This window comes from Juglans regia, chromosome 1, assembly GCF_001411555.2.
Source record: "Juglans regia cultivar Chandler chromosome 1, Walnut 2.0, whole genome shotgun sequence".
Lineage (NCBI taxonomy): Eukaryota > Viridiplantae > Streptophyta > Magnoliopsida > Fagales > Juglandaceae > Juglans > Juglans regia.
Genome location: NC_049901.1, coordinates 7,164,541 through 7,184,324, shown reverse-complemented (window position 1 = coordinate 7,184,324; position 19,784 = coordinate 7,164,541). Strand labels below are relative to the sequence as shown.

Here is a 19,784-nt window from a genome sequence, read left to right as displayed (position 1 = left end):
TTTTGATTTAATATAAATGAATTTGAATTAAAATGTATTGGTCCATTAAAATATAATTAGTAAACGAGCCAATAATAGATTAACTCATTTAATTTGAAATTAATTCATAATAATTCGTTTAAATTTTATTTTAAAATTATAATTTTATTATTATTGAATTTTTTATTAATATTTCTCAATATACTTATATTTTTTATTATTGTGATTCTGGATCTATACTCATATTTATTATTGTAGGATTTGTAATATTAATTTTATTATAAGTTAAAATTTGAAAAATATTAATATTTATTGTAGTAGGTAGTCATATTACTTTTTAAGATATTATGGTTATAAATAAATATAAATTTTTATTTTTATGTAAAATTATGTTAATCATATCAAATAGATTATACGTATTAGTTAAACTCATTCACATGAAATGAGATGTGTCGTGTTAATCTATTTTTAATTAATTATTAAATAAATCAAAACGAGTGACACGATACGGCCCGTTATTTAATTGAATTGAATTAAAATTTAAAATTTTGACACGTTTAAAACTTTTTTGGATAAAAAAAATCTAATCTTATTATTATAATTTTTTCAAATTCATATAAAAAATATAATAAACAATTCAAACTTTTTAAAATTTTAAAATAATAATAATAATATTAAAAATAATATTTTATTCAACTTATCTAAAATCATCTCATCTCATTTTATTTTATCTCACCGTTCAAACTACCCCTTAGTATATACTTGTTACTGTATAATCATTCCTTTCCCATCTTTGAATTGAAAATTAAGTCTACGTTGTTTATAAGGTCCGTTGGATATAAAAACAGTTTTATTTCATCTTATCTCATCTCATTGTTATAATTTTCTTAAATTTTCATATAAAATATAATAAATAATTTAAATTTGTTTAAATCTTAAAATAATATTAATATTAAAAAATAATATTTTAATAATATTTTATTCAATTTTTAATTTTTATCTAAAATTATCTTATCTCACTATCCAAATGTCACCTTAAACTTTAAGTTTTTTCCATGTTGTATAGCTAAGGGAAATTAATTGTCCTTGATCAGCTACGTTACACCCAGTTTACAACAATTGGGACATAAAAAATGTTTTACAGAATTACGAGATGTTTAAGGATTATATTGTTAGTAAGAGTAATGTTAGTTATACGTTTTAAATAAATAAGTTTTATATAGTCTCTTTATAAAAAGTGAGTTACACTACAAAATAAATGTTTTTTTACATCTTTTTATAGTGGGATCTTTTTTTTTTTTTAATATATACGAGATTGATTTATTTGAATTAAATCTTGTAGGAATGGCTCCTTCATACTTTTGAGTGGTGTAAGGACTATCCTTGTTGGTAATAGGATGGTTACTTCATACTTTTGAGGAATGGAGTGTGAAAATTTCTTTTGGGATATAAAAAGACTTTGAAAATGCATGATCTTTATAAATCAATCAAAAGCAAGTGGGAAAAAAAGGGGAATGAAAGTGGACGAGGCGAAAGTATGGTCTCTTTTAGAAAATTACGTGAAGATTAGATAAATAAATATCTTAATTATTATAAAAATAAAATATTTCAATTTAATAATTATTAAAAATGATTTGATAATAATGATATCAGATTTTTAATTTAATGTTCTCTCTAATAATATCAAGTTTCTTCGAAATTAATCAATTACTTCGTGGACAAATAAGTTGACAAAGTATATAATTGATAGCAACATTAAGCCTAATCCTATATTTTCAACAATTATTTTAATGTGTGAGAGACAATTATTGCCATCGTGTGAGCAGTGATGCAATGGCTTTTCACACTGGCCTCTGCCTCTGCTGCAAATTCCAACTATAACATTCCTAGCTTCCTGGGTTTTCAGTATGTAACTCTAGCCCCATGGCAATCGTCGCACTACTCTGCCTCTTCTCTACCATCGTCCATCTTCTCCCATCTCTCCCCATCACCACCGCCAAAACTCCACCTCCTTACACTCCTACTGATTATTTCCTCCTCAACTGTGGCTCCTCCTCCAACTCTACCTCACTCGATGGCCGACGCTGGGAAGCCGATTCCAACTCAAAGTTCTCCCCCCTCGACATTCAAACCACATCATCATCATCCAATGCTTCCAATTTTGACCTTTCCCTTTCTCAAGTCCCCTACATGACTGCTCGTATATTTGATCGCCACTCCAAATTCACCTATTCCTTCCCTGTCTCGCCAGGCCCTAAATTCCTCCGCCTTTACTTCTACCCTTCATCATATACCCATCACGACAAAACCAAATCTTTTTTCTCTGTCACTGCCAATGACTTCACACTCTTAAGCAACTTCAGCGCCTATCTCTCCATCTCCACTACAACTCCTTCCACAACATTTCTTGTCAAAGAATTCATCGTCCACGTTCAACAAAATCAAAATCTCGACGTAACCTTCATGCCATCTCCAAGCTCTTATGCCTTCATCAACGGGATCGAGGTTGTTTCTATGCCAAGTAAATTATACAATATTAGTAATCAAGACATGTCCCCAGTGACCTTTGTAAATGAACGCGACAACGAGGCCTTCTATATTAATAATCCATTCGCTTTTGAGACGTTGTATAGGTTAAACGTGGGTGGCAAAGATGTTGCCAGCGTTGAAGATACTGGAATGTTCCGATCTTGGAGTCAGGATGAGGATTACATCTTTGGATGGGCACTTGGCGCCATGTCTCATCGGTCCAATGTCACGATCAAGTACACTGAGGACACCCCACCATACACCGCGCCAGAGATTATATACACTTCTTCTCGTACAATGGCTAGGGATCCTAACATTAACTTGAAATACAACCTCACTTGGATTTTTCCTGTGGATGTTGGGTTTCTATATCTGGTTAGGCTCCATTTTTGTGAGACTCAATTAGAAGTTACGCACGAGAATCAACGGGTGTTTCGTGTATTCATCTATAATCAGACGACAGAAGAGCAAATGGATGTGATCCAATGGAGTGGCGGCAATGGAAGTCCTGTGTACAGAGACTACGTTGTGTTGGTGCCTGGAAAATCTCAAGCTAAGCAGGGTTTATGGCTTGCACTCCAACCAAACAGAGACGTGATTCCAAAACCGGATTACGCAGATGCGATCTTGAACGGTGTAGAGATATTCAAGTTGAACCAATCAGATGGTAACCTAGCTGGGCCCAATCCAGAAACACCGATGGTGGGTCCAAGTTCAACATTCTCAGAACCAAATCAGAAGAAGACAATGCCTAAAAATATCCTGTCACCGATTATGATCGCAGTGGGCATTCCCATCGGTGCTTTGGTGGCAATACTCATTTACATATGTTTATTAGTTCACTATCATTGTAGAAGTAAGAGGGCGCATGAACAAGGTACCGGCTTGTCCAAATCCTCGTTGGTCCCATATTTTTCCAAGATGCAGAGGTTAATTGACAAGAACATCGTAACATTGCCATTAGAACACTGCCGTTACTTCTCGATCGTGGAGATCAAAGCAGCCACGGATAACTTCGATCATCGATTAGTCATTGGAGCAGGAGGATTCGGAAACATGTACAAAGGGTACATCGATGGTGGATCCACCGATGTTGCAATCAAACGGTTGAAACCGTCCTCAAAGCAAGGGACGCGCCAGTTCTGGACCGAGATCCACATGCTCTCCCAGCTTCACCATGTTAATCTCGTGGCTTGTATTGGATACTGTGATGATCGAGACGAGATGATCCTCGTGTATGAGTATGTGGCATGTGGGACCCTTCGTTCTCATCTCTACGGAACTGAGAACCCTGCGCTGTCGTGGAAGCAGCGCCTCCAGATTTGCATCGACACAGCGCACGGGTTGAACTACCTTCATACAGGTACGAACGACATGATAATTCACTCCAATGTGAAATCCACAAACATACTGCTAGATGAGAGGTTGTTGGCTAAGGTTTCGGATTTTGGTATGTCAAGATTGGATCCCTTAAACATGTCCAGGATCCACTTCAACGGCGTTGTAATGGGTGGTTTTGGGTATGTAGACCCAGAGTACTACCGAACGCAGAAGTTGACAGAGAAATCTGATGTGTACTCATTCGGGGTGGTGTTGTTTGAGGTATTGTGTGCTAGGCCAGCACAGATGCCGAGCCTGCCCAAGGAGCAAGTGAACTTGGCCCAGTGGACTAGGAAATGCCACCACGATGGGAACCTTGATCAAATAATTGATCCATGTTTGAGGGGTGAGATTGCGTCCGAATGTCTTCACAAGTTCGGGGAGATTGCGGAAAGTTGCACACGTGATCATGGAATCGAACGACCGACAATGATGGTGCACTGCAGATTCAAGAGAAGGCCGAGAAGAATATCAACAATAGACACATGGTTGAAACTAAGGAAAATGTTCCCACACAACACGTTACACATCTCCATGCACAACTGTCCTGAATGATCATGTTACATAAAAAAAAAAAAAAAGTGGGACTTATTTTAGCATAAGCAGTCCACGAGGAATAAGTACTTATTCTTCTAAGGAGATCATGATCAACAATATTATGTATTCTAAGCTCTATTTTTCCGTTATCATCAAGAATATTAGAGTTTGGCTTATATATAATATCCAGTAAAAAAAAAAATAACAATAACCACGTCTTGCATGGGATGCATTTAATAAAAAAATAACTGGATGGACGCCCAACTCAAACCCATGTTAGTGTCAGTAATATGAAACCTCAATTGATTTTGAAATACAATTTTTCTATTTCACAGCTTAAAGAAAATAATATCTATTTAAAATACAATATAAGGTGTTTTACACACAAGGTCAACTAATTGTTTGTATCGGGAATAGATAGGGAACTTCTCTCTCTCTCCAAGCTCCATCTCTGTCATACTCACTGCAAATCTATCAATCGTTTTTTTTTTCCCAACTATAGAATCGAGATGCGCCAATTTATTGCCTACCGGCCTCTTAGGGCCACCACGTGCCCCACCACTAAATTCTCCAGTTGCTGCTCCTTCGGACGATAGAAGAAAATCGACCAAAAGAACGGCGCATATGTCTCACGCGCAACTCATACGCCGCCGCGCCATAAGGAGTCTATTGCCACTATATGCGGCACCATCGGGCTCAACGGCCTTGAATCTCTTAAATCCGACTATTATCTTCTCTCCAAAAGTGGTGTGTGGCCTATACATGCCTCCACAGCCAGTGACGATCGTCTGCCCGTGATTCGACCTATTTTTTTGTTGTTATTTTCTTATATTCTTGTTTTTCCTAAGGATTAGGATAAAGTGGTAGTGAAAGTTTCATTCAACCAACTCATACCAGCAAGTTGCAGCACATGACAACAATCCACTATCGCTTCTAGTCCTAATTTTATAGTCTGTTTACAAGACTTTGTCAAAACCGCTTCAAGAGACTTTGTTAGGGACCCCGATCTTGTTCCTAACACTAAGATCCACTAGCTCGCCTTAGTGATGATGGTGATCAAGTGATCTTGCCAACTTGCTTGGCCTTCAACAATGGGTAGGTGTTTGGGTGATGGAATGATGATGTACTTGGGTGGGCTAAGTGTTTAGGTTAAGACAAATCAATGTGGGTGGCTAAACTTGTTCTTGAGTGAGGTGCTAAGATGATGGCAGCAAGGGTTGAATGGATGTAATGAGGTTAGGGTTCAGGTTGGAGGCACTTAGGGTTGTTGTAGGCTATGGTAGAATTAGGTTTGGTGTGGTCTTGGAAGATTGGCTTAGGATTATAGGTGTTTGACGCAATGAGAATAGTTTAAGGGTTACCCTTAATGTTTGGGCCACTTGGATGGTAATTAGGGTAGGTATGGTGATGTGTAGCTAGGGTTTTGTGGGATGGCTAGGGTGGATTTTGAGATTTGCAAGAGTGGACTTAGGGTTAGAGTTTAGGATGATGCTAGGATTTGAGAATGAGATGGAAGAGTGATGCTAGGATTTGGTTGGCTTAGGAATGGTTATGGAAAGTTGTAAGATGGAAGGAATCTTTGAGTGAAGAGAGATTTGAATTTGAATTGAGATGACAAGTCAATAGTTGACTTAGAGAGATTGTAGGAAGAGTGATTTAAGGAATTGAAGAGGATTTGCAATTCCTTAAATTAAGGGATTTGGATTTGGGCTTGAATTTGAATATGGTAAGAGTGGTTCCTTGAGTTTTAGAATTTAAATTGGAATTTGAATTTGAATGTGAGGAAATCAAAACTCCTAAAAGGAATGAGTTTCTTTATAGGACTTGAGATGGACGGCTAGAGTTTAGGATATGATGGATGAAGGGCAAATATGGGAATGTGAACTAATATGGGAAGTAGGGCAACATTAGAGTTGGCCGAATGGTGTATGTGGGAGTAGGACTATGTGTGTTTCGACTAGGGCAAGTTTGATGAGGCAAACCAATTATGGAAAGTGACAAACTTATGGAAATGATGACAAACACTATGGTGGTAGAAAATTAGGTTTGGATGGATTGAGAGAGCAACAATGAAAAGAACACCAAGAACTCAATGAAGAACACCCAAAAACAAAATTAATAATACTTAAAAACTTGAATGAATCAAATGATAATAATTCAACAATTGATCCACGGATTTCACAAGAGTTGAATAAACCTCATATATTGAATAAAAATAGAATCACACCTATCCACGGATTTCAAGGTGATGATGAAACAATAATTAAAAGATAGATAGAAGGAACAACACATATTCAAAGAATTGCAAGGTGATGATCATCTCCTTGGGGTTCACGAATGTAACCCAAGTAGCCTAAGTGCAAAAGCACCGAAGTGTTCACAAGAACAAGCCTAAACCGTCCACAATGGGAAAAATGTCAAATGATCAAAAGTTTTTTTAATGCAAAGCCTAAGGGTCCTCTTTATAAGGATTACAACTTGGAAACTCCTAATAGGTCCCTTGAAAAATAAATAATTAAATAAAAATAAATAAAAAAATAACATAGTTGGCATGAGTCAAGTTGACCTATGGCATGCATGAGCCCATGGGTGGGCTAGGTTGGTTGTTGACATGTGGCTGGCAAGGCCCTGGGCTGGTCTGGGCGTTGGCAGGCTGGCATGGCCCAGGCAGGCTGCTGGGGCGTTGGGCGTGCGCGCGGGACTGCTGCGCGTTGTGCTCCCAGGGTGCGGGCGAGGCGTGCGCGCGCGCTACCATGCGTGCTGGGCGCGCTGGGCTGCACGTGCTGCATGTGCTAGCCACGCTGAATGGGCTGGCTTGGTCACCAGCCCCCTTGGGCACCCTAAGCATGTCAAGGCAGGCCCCATGGCATGCCCCTAAGGCTGTTTTGGGATTCTCTAGCCTTGTCCCCACATGGCTAGTGGCTTGACCATGGGCCACAAAACATGGGTTCCTACCAGACTTCCCTTTGTGGAAAATGGGTAAAAGTCAAGTCATTAGCTCCAGATCCATTTTTGTTTTATTTTTCTTGTGTTGTAATTGTTGGTTTGAGATGATTGTTGGGGGTTTCCACATTATGAGTCTTCTATCTAGGAAGTTGTAACCATTTACTATATTTATGATATGTTTTTTTAAAATATATATATAAGGCGCTTTAGTTAATTTATACCGGCCAATTAAATAGTATATCTATGTTTTATCAATTCTTCTATATATAGTCGTTAGATACAATTGGCGTGCAGTCGTTCATGCCATGTCAGATTTAAAATGAATTATTCATCTCTCATTAGCTCGGTCTCTCTCTTATCAGCTCGGTCCTTCTCTCACATTAGATCCATCAGCTCGGTCTCTCTCTCTCCTCATCTCTCTCTCATCAGCTCGGTCTCTCTCTCATCAAGTGTTTCCACGTAAGTCACGTTTACACGTCATTTGCACCAAACGTTTGCAACAAGCGTTTTTCATATTTTATATTAATCAAACAGTAAACAATTAAAATATCTATATTTAACGATGAATAATATTGAAGAAAATGAATTTTTCAGAAAAAAAAAGACCCAAATTTCACTACAAGAAATCTGACCTTTTGCAGCGATTTTAAAATCGTCGCAACAAAAATCGCCGCAAATATAGTTTATTTCTGGCGATTTTTAAGTCGCCGCTTAATTTCGATGCGATGATGGGAAATCAGGGAAGAAAAATGTACAAATTATTTTTTGTGGCGAAATTTGTACCTGTTGCGGCGATTTGTGTCGTCACAACAATGTTCTATTAACTGTAGCGCATTTAATTTCCGTCGATTAAATAAAATCGCCACAATATGTACTATTTGCGGCGAACATTGTCGCTGTAAAAACAAGATGCCCATTTAAACTTATTAGCGGCGAGTCAAAAGCGCCAGAAATAACCTTTAAATTTAAAACCCCCGCGTTAGGTTTTCCCCTTATTTCGTTCCCTCCTGCAGCCGTCTCTCCCCCTTCACCCTCTCTCTACCCAGTCCCTCTTCTCCCTCAGGCCTCCGCCGCGCACAGCCTGTCGCCAACGGCCCCAGCACGCCACCGCGACCTCACCTATACGGCCACCCCCTCCTTCTCCCCCAGCCCCCACGCCAATCTCTTTCTGGCATCACCTCTCTCTCTCTCTCTCGGATTTCTTTATATCGCCGTCGCTGGGGGCGCCGTTCGCAACCACCCACACCTCGACGCCGTTGCCAATCCTCCGTCGGAGCCCCTTCTCCTCTACGCCTAGCCCAGCAGCCCGAGACCCTCCCTTGCTCTGTTTGCAACTCACTGCCACCAAATGAGGAGGAGGCGCGGGGAGTAGGGCAGATGAGGCAACTGAGGCTTGCCAATTTTATTGGGTATTTTCTATCTTTATATATTGCGTTGGATAATATTTATTAATTTTCTGTCTTTATATATTGCTTTGGACAATATTTTTCCGTATTCATCCATGAGGCAACTGAGGTTTTCCCCTCGTTTCGTTAACAGGCCTTTAGTAGTATTTGATTCCATTTTAGTACTCATTTAGTACTAAAATTGATTCCATTTTCCAAGTGCTCGTTTCCAGGTACTCATTTAACAGGCATTTAGTACTCATTTTGATTCCATTTTCCAGGTGCTCGTTTAGTACTCATCTTAAGCTTGGTATTTGATTCCATTTTAGTAGTATTTACCTTTGCTTTATGTTTTTATTTTTGGCTTGCTTGTGCATGCAGAAATCTATTCTCAATATATCGGATGTAAGCAAAGTGAAGAAAATCTTGCAAAAAAATTGATGGTACTAAATTCTGAATATACTTGTAATGTTTCTCTCTATTATGTAATGAGACATATATATAAACCGTTGCACATTTGAAAGGTCCACAAAGGATGTTTCAATAACTTTCCATTAACTTATGATTTCATCCTTGAAATTCTAATACTGTTGTTAATGTTTCCTTTTTTTTTTTTTTTTGTTATAAACTCATACCTAGGCAATTAGAAAGACAATGCTTCAAATAATGTCCTAAAAAGTTGGACTTGAGATATGATTCCATCAAGTTTGAAAGAAGTTTAAAGATACTGTATTTAGTTTCCTAGTGGTAACTTAGGTAAGATCAGTTTGTGTTGAAGAGTGAAGAGAGATAGAGGATTCAAGCTGTTTGCATAAAAGCCACACTGATATTGGAAGATGATATTTGCTATTATTCTCATTTTCTCATAGTGAGCTATTACAATCTGTTTTCATATTGTGAGTTGTTGCGTTGTTGCAGCAAAATGTGCTGCCTAAATAGGAAAATTTTATCTTTCTCGCATCTTCCTCTTCCATATTAGGAAAATTTTACACACTAATCATCATCACAATCTAATCTCACTATCAGTATTCATTTATTTATTAATTTCCTCAAGCAAATTAAACTGAGTCATATATATATATATAGTTTAATCTAAATGGTTGAAAATATGTTTTCCATGATTGTTTACGCGTTAAAAATAATAATAATAATAATAATTTGCATTAATCTTTCTACATTAATGACTCGACATATTTAGTAGATCGAACTCATGTTCATTCCATCTATCATATAAATATTTTGTTCTGTTTCTCTCTCTTCTCTCATCTTCTCTCATTCATGTATAAATATTTTCTATGTTTTTTTCCTTCACTATGAAATTGCAATACATTCAAAATTCTGTGCTGTGACCATCTCTACTAATATTCTTTCATAGAGCTTATTAGGAAAACTGAGTTTTTGGATGGAAAATAAGTAGAGAAAAAACTAGAACGACAAATAAATTGTAGACAAGAGACATTATGTTTTTTTAGTTTGGCGCAAAAACCTTTCTGAAATTAGGATTGATTAGAGTTTTCTAAATTGAGGAAATGGTGATCAATTAGTGTGCTTAGTCTCATGGATGCGGGAACATGGCTTCTCTTATGAGTCAATTTTTTTTTCCTAATGTGGGGATATATCTTGTTTTGATGATATCGCATAACAAGTTTATTTGACTGCAGGAAGCTAATGGAACTGTAGCTGAGAAGAAGCCTACAGTTGTTTTTGTTTTAGGTTGGCCCCTTGCTCGAAATGTGTAATTATTGATCTTTCCTACATTTAATTGTACTCTATATGCTTCTGCATGCATCATATTCAAAGAAGAATATCAAAATTTAATTAAATCTGCACTTGAACAAACCCAAGAAGTGCCATATGATCTGGAGATTGTTGTATTTGTATATTTATGTCTATGAATGTAGTTGTTTAAATATAAAGGTAAAGGATCAAAGGCATCCACAGCCACCCAGGGCAGGGTTTTAGTTCCTCTCAAATGATGTGCTAGCTGTAATATTTCAATAAGTTTCTTATTTTATCTTATTTGTTTATTCTGTCCATGTGCTAGTGTTACAATTATCTCAGCCAGTCATCTTCCTTCCATTTCTTCAGCAGAATTCTTGTAGACCTTCCTAAGTTGATTTCTTGATTCTTTTGATTTGCCCATGCATTATAGACATGATAGTCTAGTCATTCCCCCCCCCCCCTCGCGCAGCTCTCTCTCTCTTTCTCTCTCTCTCTCTCTCTCATGCCCATAATGTTGATTTTTTATTATATGACTAACTGACTAAGAATTTCCCTTCCTCTTTATATCTAGGTTGGAATAGGTGAAGGCGTTTCCCCTTCAACTGCAATGGATCTTATCGCCAGGCATTTATGACATCCAAATTAGTCCAGAAGCATGTTTATCTGATAAATGATTTTTCAATTATCACTTGTTCTTGCTAAAATTTGATTTGATTTGTTTATTTTCTTATTAGTTTTTGGAAATTCCTTTTCTCTATCACAGGCTATCACTGCTAATTATTTGATTAAGTTCATGACTAATAAGCACATTTGAGTCTACTTATTATAAAAGAGGTCTTATAAATTTTGGGGTGAACTTTGTTGGAAACTAGACAAGAATTTGGCTTGTTAGTAACATCTAGTTTCTTGGCTTAATATCTGGTTTTAAATTTTTGCAATTATCTGTGATGTTAAACTGGTGGTTTGTTTGGCTTTTTTGTTGCTGGTGATTCAGTATTGATTATGTCTTACACTATCAAAATTATTCTTTTCTATAATGTAACTTGATTGTCATCGTCCAAATCATTTGCAGGTCAATACCATTGTCAGAGCGGTCACGGGCTGTAGCATTTGTTTTTGGTGGTCTGAGTGTTGGAAGTGTTACAGGGTATGTTTCAATAAAACACTTCTAAAATATGTAAGAAATCATCTCTATATTTAAGTAAATATTTGCTAATTGGCATAAAACACAAAACTTGACGGCATCAGCATTCTTATCACTGACAACTGAGATTGTAGCCACTAAAATGAATGATTTCATTTGAAATGACATTATAAGGCTGTTTGATAGTAGATTGTTCTATTAATTGTAAACAATTAATGTTCCTTGTTTCTTTTCTCATGCATAGTAGTTTATATATAGAATCATCTTAGATGGAGAAGCCCAGTAGTGGAAACTTTTAGTTCCTGCCCTACTTCCACATGATATAAATGTAGTATACATTTAATAATCTTATGTTAGCTGTTGATGGCTCATGTCTGTCTACTGTTGTGCATCTGGAGAGAGTATTTTGAAGATTGTGAGTAAATTGGATGAACTCGAAACCAGCTTTTTCGATGAAGCTTTGATTCTTTGGGCTATATTGCTATAGATTTTAATGGACTAAGTCTCCATGACAACCTTGTATCAGTTTCAAACTCAAACTAAGTGTTTTTCTTGTATATGACCCGTGTACCAAGGCTATGCCTATTTTTTTATTATTAATAAAACAATAAGTTGTAAAAAAAAAATCTTACATCAACTGTCAGTTAAGACTTCTCCTGTGCCAGCAAAACAGAGGCATGCTGTTATTCCCTTAGATTATTTTAGGTTTGCCAAGTGTAGCAAACTTACATATTCCTTGGTCACTCTTATTTTAAGTTAATTGAGTGTATAGTCGTTTATTGGTTATTCTAACACAGGAAAAACATGCAGGCTTCTTTTGGCTCCTCCCCTTATCCAGAATTTTGGTTGGGAATCTGTTTTTTACATGTTTGGCATTCTTGGCTCCTCCACTCCATTATCATCCCCATTTCTAGAAAATGATCTATTCATGAGTGACAAGTTTGTCCTGTGGGTTTGCCCACATGCTTTATTGGATTCAATAAGCCCTTTGTGTTGCAATTAGCACACCATTCAGTAAAATATACATGAGCATTATCTATGCTGTTTTCCTGGACTAGATTTGTGAGATGAGTATGAAGTCAGATTAATTTATTCTTTGGCTAGCACACCATTCACACATGACTGTTTTTGCTTCTTGGTGGATGTTATGCAGATTCCAGGATCTATAAACCAATATGACAGTCTATTTCACACCCTTCGAGAAATAGGCAAAAATGAAGGTTTGTGAGGCCTCTACAGGTATCGTTGCCCTTGTTTTGCCTGTTATCATTTTTTTGAGAGAGAATTGTCATTTAAAATATTAGGATGACATATCCATGAGCTTATTTGATTTATTCTGCTGCTTGTCCTTTGAACTGGTCTCTCCTTCTCATGATTATTACCTTAATATGCTTAGTATAGTCTTAGTATAGTTACTATAGATCTTTGGATCCTTTTTGAGTATGTAAAAAGAATATTAGGGCAATCCATAGTGTAAGGTAAAATTGTGAAGCCTGCAAAACTTGGATGTGTATAATATTTTCTCTATGCTGTTTTGTGCATTTTTTTTTAATTTTCTGAAACATTATTTCCGGCGATTTTTACTCGCCGGAAATAATGTTTTCATAGCATAAATATATTTTCGGCGACATAAAATCGCCACAAATAGTTTTTTATGGCGAAAATGACACGCTGCAAAATACTCCATCACGGCGATTATTTTAAATCGCTGAGAAAAATATAAGTTATTGCGGCGATTTATTAAGTTTTTGTGACGATAAATATCGCCGGAAATAGCAGTTCTCAGCGATTTTAAAGGTAAACCGGAGGGCCATTTCTGTCGATTTTTTTAACATTTCCGGCAGACTAAAATCGCCGGAAATAGTAGTCTTTGTGACGATTTTTGCCTATCGCCGAAATTGATCAAAAATGGCTTTAGGATAGCGGCGAACCTGCAGCGATTTATAAATCGCTGCAATTGATCAAATGCAACGATTCCGAGAGGTATTTGTGACGATTTTGACCGCTGGAAAAGGCCAAATTTCTTATAGTGTTTTATTTATTACTCTCACCGTTAACGAAAGAATACCTTAAAAAAATAAAGCTTGGGATTACATAAAATCTGAACACAACTTATGAAAAAAATTGTCCCAAATATGGTACAGTTTAAAAAATTGCATACCTCAAAAAAAAAAAAAAAAAGTTGCAAGATAGTTGAACAACTCAAGCGATGTTTAATGTCCAAGTGTGTAACGTCGAAGCCCTTAGCCAGCCAGAGCAACGTTATTCTCAAACCTCCACATATTATAATTTTTTAAATTTTTTAATAATTTTTTAAATTTTTTTTTGAGTTTATTTTTTTTAAATTAATTTAATTTTTTTATTCATTATTTATATATTAAATATTTTATAAAAAAAATAAAAAATTTTTTTAAAAAAAATATAGTGTATGAAAGTTACGTAAATAGTAAGAGATTGGCCAATAATCGTGGAGCACAACATAAATATTGAAGCCAATCTATACCAAAAAACTGAGCAAAGATCCCAAACCAGCATTGGCTCAAACGTCAAGCCGTACCATTCCCAAACTTCTCTTTTAACTACACATTTACACCAAACGTCTTTGTCTTCATTGGGCCAACCGCAAGGTTCCCATTTTGTAGCTTCTGAGCATATTCTATAAAGTACCTTTCTCCTAATTCCCCATGAAAGTTCTTTCCAGTTTCCTCTGATATCTCCGCCAAAACGGAGGACATCCATCCATTTTAATTCTTTTGTTGTTTTTTCTGGTCAGAACACCACCATCCACACACATACGCACCCCTTTGGATTCCTAGTGAATTTTTCTTCGATTTTTGCCAAATGGGTCTTTGGCAAAACTTGCTTTTGATGAAAGCTTCAGTAATATTATTTCTCAGGGTTAATGCCTCAGCTTGTTCCAATGGAGAGTGCAAGGTTCGTCTGTGCCTTGAGTTTTTCTTAATGCTACTAATATTACGACAACAGTACTTATTATTATATTTCGCTTTAATAGCAGTTACTCGATCCATGCTCATCCGATGGAGATTGCCAGGCGGGACTCTACTGTTTCTCTTGCCCCCAAGGATTTTCAGGCAATAGATGTGTCAGATCAACCACTACAAACCAATTCAAGCTTCTGGTAGTGTATTTCTCTCTCTCCTCACTCTGATACACATATCAGATTATTAGAGTTATTTCAGCCTAAGTTCGATGCAATAAACTCTCATATCCCCATCCTTCCCGTATTGGTTTATATATAAAAATGTGCCTTTCTAGGACAGAAGTTGGAAGTTGGAACCTCTGGGACAGTATGTTAATTGGATAGCAGGAAAGTGCTCATTGCCTAGGACTGTTCAATATCGATTAACCTTTTTTGCTTCTTGCTTTTGCTCTTTACGTTTCAGTTTTCTTGTTCTTGTTCTTGTTCTACGCCTTTTTCTCACCAAGAGTGTTACATATTGGGAAGGCATTGTATTTGGTTGCGTAGGGATATGGGTGTTGTGTTTTTACCTGCGTCAGAGGTAGAGAGGACCATACAATATACATAGATAGCGTGACGCATTGGGTTTTGGATTGTGGGCTAGACAGGCGATATTATTTGTAGGCGGCTGCTATTCCGTCCAGCTTTGTCGGCCATCCTCACTGGCCTGCAAATTGCATTTTTTTGAAAATATGTTTTAAATATTTTTAAATATTAAAAAAAAAATACATGAGCGGATGAAAATGGAAATGCAAAACTATGGCCATACTGTCATTTTTCTTTTTTGTAAAGAACAAATTATTCCATAGATCAATAATTTATTCCATTCTCAATTAATTTATAGGAATAAACACTATCTTTCTTTTTAAAACATTTTCAATTATGTATTATTAAGAATATAATATAAATAATTAAATATATTTTCTTGTTAATTAAATTTTTGAGACAAATAGTGAATTTCAACCCTGACCCCTACCCCCATTCAATTAAATATTTCATGGACACGTGAGAGAAAATATTTAAAATATAATATAAATAATTAAATTTACATTTTCTTATCAATTTTTGAGACAATTTTTAATTTCGTATACTTTATGAATAATATTATTAAACCTATTTGCCATGTTATATACACTTCCTTTTGTATTTATTTATTATTGTGAAAATTAAAAAAATGGTTAATCTGTTGATAATTTTAAAAGTTATATGTAACATTATTTATCATAAGATGGTCAGTTTTACAAATGTAGATGCCATCGGCCTAATGATCTAAAGTTAAACCCTACAATTAATTAGAATAAAGGAAATTCTAACATTCAAATAATGCATCTTTTAGCTATGTTGCGGGCTAGGTTTTATACTTCTGATAGCTACTGCTGGGAATGTATGCAGACGCAGGGCCTAACAAATTGAGCCTGAATTACCCATTTTGCTTTCTTAATTTCCACAACCCTAAAAGAAAGAAAGAGGAAATAAATAAATATATATATAGCTACTTTCTCTATGGTTACACTTGGATGTTGAACTGAGTTGAATTGAGATGATACAATATTGTTAGAATATTATTTTTTTAATATTATTATTATTTTAGAATTTGAAAAAATTAAATTATTTATTATATTTTGTATTGAAATTTTAAAAAATTGTACTGATGAGTTAAGATGAATTGAGATGGATTTAATAACCAAACGAAGCAGCCATTGCTGGGAATGCACTCATCAACTCCTTTATTTTTTTCATTTATTTTGATTTCATTTTGTTCCTGAACAGAATAATTCTCTGCCGTTCAATAAATATGCGTTCTTGACAACCCATAATGCTTATGCTATCGATGGAGAGCCATCTCACACAGGAGTTCCTCGGATTACCTTCACAAATCAAGAAGATACTGTCACTCAACAGCTAAATGTACGTTCTTTTTTGCAATTCTCTCTTTTTTGCAAACTAAGCTTGTCTTCTATTGTCCAAAAATTTCATGAAAAATTATATTATCATCCCCACACCACACTTTATTTATTTATTTATTTATTTATTTCTCTTATCAAATGTATAGTATATTGATCATGAGTAGAAGAATTCAATAAATTTAAGAAGAATAAAATTAAAAAATTAAAAAAAATATGTGTTGTGTGCGGAAATGATGAGTAGCAAAGTTCAAATTTCATTGTTTATCTTGTAAACTAGTAAATTAGTAATTAACCCATCGCGCTTTGTTTTTAGAATGGAGTTCGCGGCTTGATGCTTGATACGTATGATTTTCAAGGAGAAGTATGGTTGTGCCATTCTTCTGGAGGACAATGCCATGACTATACTGCATTTGTATGTGCACCCTTATCTCTACCAAAGAATCACTTGTATTGAATTAAAAAAAAAAATGATATTTGCTAGTTGGTACGAAAGACACTATCCATGCACGCCACTGATATGACAGTACGTATGTGATTTGCGAGAAGCAAATCAATTAACCTTACCATGTTGATTCTTGCAAGTATGCTTTTGAAAATTCACATTTGTATTCCCAATAGGAACCTGCTATAGACACGCTGAAGGAGATCGAAGCTTTCTTATCAGCAAACCCATCAGAAATTGTCACATTGATATTAGAAGACTATGTTCAAGCTCCGAATGGACTGACAAAGGTCTTCATCGATGCCGGGTTGACGAAATATTGGTTTCCGGTGGAAATTATGCCACAAAATGGTCAAGATTGGCCGCTAGTCAGTGACATGGTTGCTAAAAACCAGAGGCTACTTGTATTCACTTCAATTAGGTCTAAGGAGGAAAGTGAAGGCATTGCTTATCAGTGGAACTACATGGTTGAAAACCAATGTAAGAAGCACGCGTACCCATTAATTACTTTTCTCCCTTGAATCTTTGTTCTCTTACCATTATCTAAATTTTTGGATATTAGATTCTCTCCCGTTTAATTTACATAGTTCACATTAAAAGGTTGGGTGTCATCTGAATCTTAAATTTCCTTTTATTAATGATGAGTGTTATCTTTTTCTTAACCTTCTTCTTCTTGGAACCTAAAATTATGCAGATGGAGATGGTGGAATGCGTGCAGGAAACTGTCCCAATAGGAGAGAATCACCACCACTTGATGACAAAACCAAGTCTTTGGTATTGGTCAATTATTTTTCAAGTCTTCCCTTTAAGATGACCGCATGTGGACATAACTCGGCTGATCTAATTAACATGCTCCATACATGTTTTGGTGCTGCCGGCAACCGGTGGGCTAACTTTGTTGCCGTTGATTTTTACAAGGTATCTCCAACTTTCCGGCTTCTGCTTCCATCCTTGTTTGTTAAAGTCGTCTGTATATATTACCAATAAGATCAGTCCAGTCTTCAGTTTGATGCCCTGCTTACAATGCTAAGTCTAAAAGACCAGGAATGAAAAAGGATTTCTTGAACTTTCTTTTAAGCAATTAGCATGGTGAAGTAGATGTTCTCTTCCTCTGCAATTCAAGAAAAAAAAAAAGAGCTATTCTGGGCATCAGCCCATAGCCGCAGCACACCCGTGCTGTGGCTTTTTTTTTTTTTTTCACTTAATCAGTGGAGTGTGCTGCGGCTGCAGCACACAGTAGGCTGCAATATATATTTTCTCAAAAAAAAAAATGGAAGGTCCAGGATACACTAAAAAGATTACTAAAGTTTGGATTTTTCATGCAGAGAAGCGAGGGAGGTGGAACATTTCAAGCTGTGGACACTCTCAATGGGGAGCTGTTGTGTGGTTGTGATGACGTCCGTGCATGTGTGGTGAGAGCTTCTATTGTCTTTTTTTATGGCTATTTACTTTTATTTTTTCTTGAAATGTTTTACCAAATCTCAGTATCACACACCTGAAACGTTTTAAGCTCAGCCATACTTGGCCCATGAAACTATCTTTGTAATTCTTTGGGGTTGTCTGCACCAAAGGCTGAAGCCCACTTGATGTTGAGAGCCACCAGATTGGCAAAATTTAGGTTAGCTAAGAGCAAGTTCAAATTTTGACTAAAATTTAAGATTTTGGCCCAAGTTAAAATCTTTGAGGAGATTAATTCATATTGAACTAGTTATTCAAAAGTTAAAATAATAATATAATATTTTATATTTTAATAATTTTTTTAATTTTTTTTTATATTTTACAAATACACTATATATTAATTAATAATTTAATTTTTACTGTCCAAACAAATTATTTAACATGAAGAAGAAAGAAAGAGAAATGAAGAAGAAATGAAGAGAAATGGAAGGAAGGGAGAGAGGAGATGCGGAGTGAGTGAGAAAAGTGGAAATACTTTTTAATAAAATATTCTTTTGGTTGGTGAACAATAACTCATCAAATATGACTTTGATTTTTCATTTACAGTAGCTCATAATTTGACTTGTAGTGATTTGGCTAGTTCAATACCAATGCTTTAATTAAAAGCAATTATATTGTAGATCTTTTGCATTATATTATCCTCCAAAGTTAAAATATTTGTTATTTTATATGGGAAATTCTCACCAGTTTGATTTTCTTCATTTTGCAGCCTGGATCAACCTCACCAGCTTGCACTGCATGAGATGGGAAGCAATTATAAGACTGATCATCGAATCCCATCAACAAGTAGTTTATGTGAAAGGAATGCGTACGTTATACAATAAGGCCCATCTGCTACCCCCATTCAATTAATTTTTCAAGGAAAGAATCAATTAAATGTCAAATCTACCAACAAGCCATTGATCAGTGGAAGCAAACAAACTCTAGTTTGCATGATGTACAAAATACATGCAGATAGGGCAGTAATAGAAAATCTCTTTGCAGGAAGAGAGAGAGAGAGAGAGAGAGAGAGAGCAATTGCTCTCCACCATCAAGATCTGTTAAAAGAAAAGAACATTCATCTGTTGCTATTTATTTCCTTGGAAATTTCTTCGAGTTTTTCCAATCTATTTTCCTATGAATAGTATGTTTCCACGTACGGGTGTAGTTCTCATGTCTTGGGCAAGATTGGGGGAAAATTGGTCCTTGAAGATCCATAGTGGGCCATGCATATGTTCCCTATATTTTTTAAAACAGTAATTAAGTACAAGCTCAATTCATATACGTTAAAAGTCTTTTATAAATTAAAAAAGAAATGAGTCTCACTAAGAAATATTGCCTCGTATATATATATATATATATATATATAGGTCTTGGCATGTGGTCTGATCACATG

The 19,784-nt window shown here is 35.8% G+C and overlaps 2 protein-coding genes across 3 annotated transcripts; both read left to right on the top strand.

Annotated features, from left to right (window-relative positions):
* Window positions 1-1,838: 1,838 nt before the first annotated feature.
* Window positions 1,839-4,469, top strand: LOC108987923 (putative receptor-like protein kinase At5g39000). The gene has a single exon (XM_018960989.2). It carries the CDS (start codon window positions 1,903-1,905, stop codon window positions 4,441-4,443), a length of 2,541 nt encoding a protein of 846 aa, XP_018816534.1. The 5' UTR covers window positions 1,839-1,902; the 3' UTR covers window positions 4,444-4,469.
* Window positions 4,470-14,255: 9,786 nt separating this feature from the next.
* Window positions 14,256-19,497, top strand: LOC108987943 (PI-PLC X domain-containing protein At5g67130-like). 2 transcript variants are annotated; one of them, XM_018961022.2, is made up of 8 exons: window positions 14,256-14,556; window positions 14,639-14,761; window positions 16,373-16,510; window positions 16,823-16,921; window positions 17,128-17,431; window positions 17,646-17,869; window positions 18,277-18,363; window positions 19,119-19,497. In XM_018961022.2, exons 1-8 carry the CDS (start codon window positions 14,464-14,466, stop codon window positions 19,149-19,151), a joined length of 1,101 nt encoding a protein of 366 aa, XP_018816567.1. In that variant the 5' UTR covers window positions 14,256-14,463; the 3' UTR covers window positions 19,152-19,497. The 2 variants fall into 2 exon arrangements, with proteins under 2 accessions (XP_018816567.1, XP_018816566.1); XM_018961021.2 differs by having other exon boundaries at window positions 14,295-14,556; window positions 14,636-14,761.
* Window positions 19,498-19,784: the final 287 nt, after the last annotated feature.

What these genes read in the sequence shown, in the direction of transcription:
- LOC108987923 (XM_018960989.2), top strand. Translation starts at nt 1,903, where the DNA reads ATGGCAATCGTCGCACTACTCTGCCTCTTCTCTACCATCGTCCATCTT.
- LOC108987943 (XM_018961021.2), top strand. Translation starts at nt 14,464, where the DNA reads ATGGGTCTTTGGCAAAACTTGCTTTTGATGAAAGCTTCAGTAATATTA. An exon ending in GCCATGACTATACTGCATTT is followed by an intron (nt 16,922 to 17,127) that starts GTATGTGCACCC and finishes TATTCCCAATAG; the next exon opens with GAACCTGCTATAGACACGCT. An exon ending in CTACATGGTTGAAAACCAAT is followed by an intron (nt 17,432 to 17,645) that starts GTAAGAAGCACG and finishes AAAATTATGCAG; the next exon opens with ATGGAGATGGTGGAATGCGT.